Source organism: Lipotes vexillifer, unplaced genomic scaffold, assembly GCF_000442215.2.
Source record: "Lipotes vexillifer unplaced genomic scaffold, Lipotes_vexillifer_v1.1 scaffold511, whole genome shotgun sequence".
NCBI classification, from domain to species: domain Eukaryota; kingdom Metazoa; phylum Chordata; class Mammalia; order Artiodactyla; family Lipotidae; genus Lipotes; species Lipotes vexillifer.
This window is the reverse complement of record NW_006784934.1, coordinates 814,228-820,673: the sequence shown is the minus strand read 5'-3', so window position 1 is coordinate 820,673 and position 6,446 is coordinate 814,228. Positions and strand designations below refer to the sequence as shown.

The following is a 6,446-nucleotide window of genomic DNA, read 5'->3' as shown; positions in this document are numbered from 1 at the left end:
ATGGATCATCCCCTACAGATGGAGTAAAAAACCCTCAAAAGGTGAAACCCTTAGGGTACAGGAGTACCATTCTGCCATGTTTTGTGAAAATCATCTTAAAAAAAAAAAAAATCAAGTAATATACTGCCCAACCCATACTGAGCTGGCTTTGTGAACTCATCAAACATCCTCAGACCCTGTGCCTTTACTCATACTTTCTTCCCCTTATGAAATCTTTCCAAACATCTCCTGGGAACCAGCATCCACAGCTCCAATTACTTCCTCCTCTGCTCTCAACAGAATTCATATACACCTGTTGTGGCACTTTCCTTACTGCTTCCAGTGACCTCTGTGTGCTCTGTCCCCCCACCAGAAGATGGAGACTTCTATGGGAGCAGTCTGAGCTTTAATCCTACTCCTCCTAGGCAGAGCATCTAACCCAGTGCCTGGCACATAATGCTGTACATGTTTGTTGAATTATATTTTCAACGTGCATCTAAATTCCCAGATGGAAGGGATATCTGAAATAGCATAGGAATTTGCTCAAATACCTTGAGTTTTGTTCCTATAAAAATGCCTCTTAAACACTTGAGAGACAGGAGAGGGAGTCCTCTTCAGAGTACCCACAGGCAGGTGTGCAGTCCGCCCATCTGGATCTCCCTTTACATGTCCTACCCTCCTGCAACAAAAGCCCAGCCCCACGGCTGCCTGCGGATGCCCTCTGGTGGCTCTTCAGGGTAATGACAACACAAAGGTGCCTGGAGAGTACGGGGTAGGCTCTTTATTGGGTGGTTATTGCTGTACGACAGGGGTCAGATGAGACACAAGCAGTGTCAGCCCCAGGAATGTGGCTCTCCTCTCCCGGTGGGTGTGTTTCTTCAGAAAATCCCACGAGGCTGGGACAAGTGAGCCCAAGGTTAGAAGTGGAACTGGAAAGCCTCGGTTGCGTGCTGCTTCCAGGGCTCCAGGCTGGGCAGCAGGGAGGAGATGCCCATGACGTGCCAGGTCTCCCCATCTGACACCATTGAGGTCTGGTAGGACAGCAGCTGCACCTCTGACTCTGCCAGGAGGCCTGGAAGTAGAAGAAACCCCTGGTTGGCACAGGGCTTGGGGGAAGGAGAAGCAAGAGGCTGGGAGCAGGCTCACGAGCCTTGAGTTCCCAAAATCAATGTTGCAACGGGGGTGATGGTCTCAGAATCAAAGCGCTGAGACATGGAACAAAGGGCTCTGCCCAGGTCCCTCACTATTCTGCAGGCTTCAGGAACACCCTGGCCATCAGGCAAGGCAGGGGAGGGAAGATCAGCCACAAAGAGCCAGAGCTGGACTTGCTGGCTGCCAGTTTTGTCCAGACCATCAGCAAGGGGGAATAGCAGGGGAAAGTTCCCCTGGGCAGCTGGCAACGATAGTGAAATTAGGCCCTTGGAGGCCTGTGGACACACTCACTCTCTGCCATACTTGGAAGTGCTCCAGAACTCCCAGTAGCCCGAGCGCCAGGGGACAGGAACAGATACAAGATGCCCACGACATCTGGAGGGGATGCCCTGACATGCTTTGTTGGATCAGGCTGGCCACCACTGGGCCTGCGGTCAGAAGGAAACCTGCAACTTAATTCTGAGCTCCTGGGATACAGCTCTAACAGGCAGTTCTCAACTGTGTCCTTGCTGTGGTGAGCGCCTGCCTATCAATAGGGGCTCTGGGGCCCTACCCCTGACGCACCGCTCGATGACCTTAGATAAGGCACTTAACCTCAGAACTCCATACCGGCTCCCCAAATGTCCTGGAACCTGCCGCAGATCCAGTGATGCCGGCAGGCATGGAGAGGGGCTGAAGGAGGCAAAAGTCCACGGAGCCCAGTCCCAGGAAAGAGCCCTCAACACACACCCACCGCTGCCTCAAGGGCACTGGCCGGCCCTACAGGTCCCTCCTCACCAATCATGGTCGGCAGAATCGCAGGGTTGGAGGGGTGAGTCCTGAACATGAGCAGGGGCAGGCCCCGGTGGAGAGGCACCTCTGGTCTGAAGACAGCTCCGTTGAGTGCCTGCAGCACAGGTGTGGTGCCCTGGACCCAGCCCACGGCCTGGTAGGGGGCACCTGCCAGGGCCACGGTCAGGAGGCATTCCCCGCAGCCCTGCTCCCCTGGTGCAGCAGGGCTGTGGGAAGTGGTTACCTGCAGAGAGAAGGCAAAAAGGCACAGTGACGCCCACCCTCTCCCTAGGCCTAATCGCCAATTGATAGGGCTTCAGCCCTGCTGCCACGCCACGCTCAGCAATTCAGGGCGGGGGGAGAGGGCAGATGGGGAAGCCATGAGGGGCGGCAGAGGCTAAGAGGATGTGCGGCGAGCTCCTGGAGTCTGCAGACTAACCAGGAACCCGGGTGCCGTGGTAAAGGGGCACTGGTTGGAGAATCAGGGGCCGAGCACGCCGGGCTATCTCCCAGCTCCCAGCCGGGCTCCTCGATTTCCTCAGCTGTGAAGTGGGGCTACTGCTGCCCCTCCCACTCACAGAGCACTTATACACAAAGCACTTTCGCGAGTATTAGTTCACCCGTAGCGATGCTCGGGGCCGGTAGTATCTGCACTCGGCAAGTGAAGAGATCACACCTACTTCTCAAAGGCAGACACTGTCACCTGCAGGACTGGCTCCCAGGGCTCCCGCTCGGGGAGCACAGCTGCAGGGTGCTCTGAGCGCAGGCGAGAAAAGCAGTGCTGACCCAGGATGGAGGGGGTGGACGGGAGGGGAGGGGAGGGGAGGGGGTGCGCACATTGAGGCCGGCCTCTTTCACCAGCAGCTTGGCATTCACCAGGTTCACCTCCACCTGACGGGAAGCATCCTTCAGGAGGCCAACGATGACGGCAGGGGTCAGGCAGTTCCCAGAGTTCTTCAGGGACAATCCTGGGGACCCAGAGAAGCCACCGTAAGGCCACTGTGTGTAGAACAACAAGGGAGTGGGCAGCACATCACTGGCCCCGAGCTTGGGTCACAGCTCCTCACTGACCTGGGGGACCAACTCCAGCCTGCCAGGCAGTTCTGCTTTCCTCTGCAGGCAGAGAGGTGGCCGGGGTGGGGGACACACGGGGGGTCCAGGCCAGGACACCGGGGATGCTCTACACCAGTTTAAGAAGCTCTTCTCCAGAACCCAGCCTAACTCTGCTGCCCCGCACACCTGCCCCTGGCCTGTCCACCCTGGCCTGCCTGTCCTTCCCCAAAGGGACACTTGAAAAATATCCTACCCTCATCCCTACCCTTGCCGGCCTCAGGAAATGGAAGCAGAAAGGGGCGACTAAAGCAGCTGGGCCTATTTCCCTGTCTTGTCTCCTTGAGGCCTCGGCACCCCGGCCAGCTCTGCCCCTGCCTGGTACCGGCAATGTTTAGGGTCTAACTGCCTCCACTCCAGTCTCTCCCCAAGTGAGGGGATGCCCAACAGTCAACGGGGAGGACAAGCCCCTGCAGGGTTCAGGGGACCGGGGCCCTCCCTGGTCTCTCAACCACGCCTGCACAGGGCTGAACCCACTGCAAAGGCGGCCAGAGCCTGCGGAGGGGCAGACAGCGGGTACTGCTCCCGTCCCCACTCCCCGGCGGAGCAAATGTCCCTGCGGGCATCAGCCTGCCCGAGGGCCCACCTGAGGATGTCAGAGCACAAAATGTCCTCACCGCTTGCCTCGTCTGACACCCCTGCCCCGGCTTTCACTTCATAGGTGAAGAACTCACAGCTCAGAGAAGGAAAAGTCCCACAGCAGGTAAGCAACAGGGTTAACACCAGAATAAAATGTTCTGTTGCTTCACCCGGACTCCCTCCACCAATCCTGCTGCCTCACACGTGCAATTCCAAATCTTACGGAGGTCCCGCTTGCACCCCAAACATGCATGTCTTAAAAAGACTGCATAAACGTGATTTACGAAAATTAAGTATATCTCCCAATAACTTTTTGTACCCATCCTCCTCAGTAGCAAGCAAGCCATACTCAGACCAAACGTGAAACGCAGAGTCACAAGAGCGGGGTCACCTCTGAGTCCCTCACTGGTCTGTGCCTGCAGCAGACACACCCGGTGGGGTGCCGAGTCCACGCCCCTCTTCCCTCTCCCTCTGCAGAGTTCCCGGCTCACCCTGTGTTACCACCTGGATGGTCCCTTTGGGGGACCCAGCCCAGGCTTGCATCAGTGCCCCAAGAGCTTCTGCCAGACCAATCCAAGGCTTGGTGTGTGGAGAGAAGGCACTGGTAAGGGCCTGGGCGTTTACCTGCAGAAAAAGGGGAGCAGGGCAGAGGTCAGGAAGGGATGGGACAGGGCACACCTGCCCAACTCGGCTCCCAAACAAGGTCTTACTGCTGAGACTCAGCTCCACGTGGAGAGCAGGTGGCATGGGGCCACCCTTGCTTTGGGTGCCTGGGGGGTGACAACCTCCACTAGCCACCAACAAGGTGACAACAACCTGTTCCCATAGCTGAGGAGAGCTATAGAGCCAGAAAAGGGCACAAAAGGCTAAGACCGCTTCAAACTGCCAGAAGGGAGTGGGAAGATGGGGAAAAGGACATCTCCCTCTTCTCTGAACATGTGCCAGCGCCCCCAACCCACTCCACCGGAGACTTGTTTCTCCTGTGCTGGGGAAGGAAGATGGGTCTTTGACATAAAATGTATGGGGAGGGCTTCCCTTGTGGCGCAGTGGTTAAGGATCCACCTGCCAACGCAGGGGACACGGGTTCGAGCCCTGGTCCGGGAAGATCCCACAGGCCGCGGAGCAACTAAGCCCGTGCACCACAACTACTGAGCCCACGTGCCACAACTACTGAAGCCCTCGCGCCTAGAGCCCGTGCTCCGCAACAAGAGAAGCCACCGCAATGAGAAGCCCGCGCACCGCAACGAAGAGTAGCCCCCGCTCGCCGCAACTAGAGAGAGCCCGCACACAGCAATGAAGACCCAACGCAGCCAAAAATAAATAAATAAAATAAATACATTTTTTAAAAAATTTAAAAAAAACATATGGGGTGTCACAGATCACTTGGACCTAGAGTGGTGTGTCCCTCTGGGATGGCATTCCGAATTCGCCTTCATTTTTATTTCCCATGTTGATTTTTTAAAATGTGTTTTTATATTGTCACAAAACACTCTGTCAAAATATCACAATTTGTAAGGCTGGATTTATATACCTTCTTTTTTTGGTCATGCCGCACAGCTTGTGGAATCTCAGTTCCCCAACCAGGGACTGAACCCAGGCCATGGCAGTGAAAGCGCAGAATCCTAAACACTAGACCACCAGGGAACTCCCTGGATTCACACACTTTTGATGATCCTATCACTCTTTAAAAGTTGACTCCTGTGAAGTCCACCACAGGCCTGCTAGGCAGTTGAAGAAGGCAGAAGCCACGTAATCTTCCGACGTTGTAAGTCTACAGTCTGGCTGGCTGGACCCCCAGCAGGGGTTTGATACCAAAAACCAGCTTGTTCTGTGTCAAAATGTCTATTCCATCTTGTGGCTCTGAGTTAAGTATCTGGCCACTTATGCTGAGGCAACTTGTAAAGAGAACCATCTAAGAAGGATTTAATTAGACACCCGGGTTGGATGCAAATCAATCAGGCAGCTCTAAGATGTAATGAAAAGAAAACGTGGACGCTTCTATTCCTGTTTTCATAAAGATACAACCGGCAGAGAATTAAAGAAGAGAGACTTGTGATGACAGAAACAACCAAGGAAGCGGGACCCCCCAGCAGACACTTCTGTGTAAGGGGCATCCTGGTGTGATCGCACCCTGCGGCCGGGCCCCCTTTGATCCTCTCTGAAGGGCACAGAAAGGGCAGTGAGCCCCAGAGCTGCAGGGGGAGAACTGAAGGGCCAGGCCACAGCTGGGGTGTGAAAGCCTGCAGCAGGCAGCAGGAAAGTGCTCAACTGAGAAGCCCCAAAGGCAGGCGCCGCGCTTGGTCAGGTGTCCGCACAGGCCAGGGCGGTGCTTCCCCCAGGTCTGCTGGGTAAAAGGAGCGTCTGTCTTCTCTAGAAGATGAGTGGGAGGCTCCAGGAAGAGCCAATGCTCTGGGGCACCAACCTGACCCTAATGCTAGTCTGTGCCTCACGTTAGAGCAGAACTGGAGAGGACCCGGTAAAGAATGAGGGACAGAGGAGTTTCCCATGTGACAAGTATGTCTTTCTTACAAATGCCTACTCTACCCCACCAGCTGTTGTGGCTGGAGAGTTCAATATGCCTAAGTTTAACAATTTGACTAGGAGATGTGACCTCTTAAGTAAGAAGGGAACATTTTGTGGGCCCATTTGATGGAGCTGGTGTTGAGTCCCCATCATGAAAAGGCCTGGAATGCCACCACTCCCTGGATAACTCATAAGGGCTGCACCGCTGAGGGCTGTACCCTGCCTTGTGAGTGGACAGAAAAAAGAAAAGCCCAGCCCAGACTGGGTGGCAATGGTCACGGTGGCCCAAACCTCACCTGGGTCCCCACCAGCCTCACGGGGGGAGGAATGAA

General features: G+C 55.3%; 1 protein-coding gene across 1 annotated transcript in view; it reads right to left on the bottom strand.

The window, feature by feature from the left end:
- Positions 1-748: 748 nt before the first annotated feature.
- PHGDH (phosphoglycerate dehydrogenase) overlaps positions 749-6,446 on the bottom strand; it is a 31,473-nt gene continuing 25,775 nt past the window's right edge. The window contains exons 9-12 of the mRNA XM_007457123.1: positions 4,083-4,215; positions 2,740-2,870; positions 1,909-2,146; positions 749-1,051 (exon numbers count right to left, since the gene is read on the bottom strand). Coding sequence (XP_007457185.1) covers positions 897-1,051; positions 1,909-2,146; positions 2,740-2,870; positions 4,083-4,215 — 657 coding nt within the window. The 3' untranslated portion in view covers positions 749-896. The remainder of the gene's footprint in view (positions 1,052-1,908; positions 2,147-2,739; positions 2,871-4,082; positions 4,216-6,446) is intronic.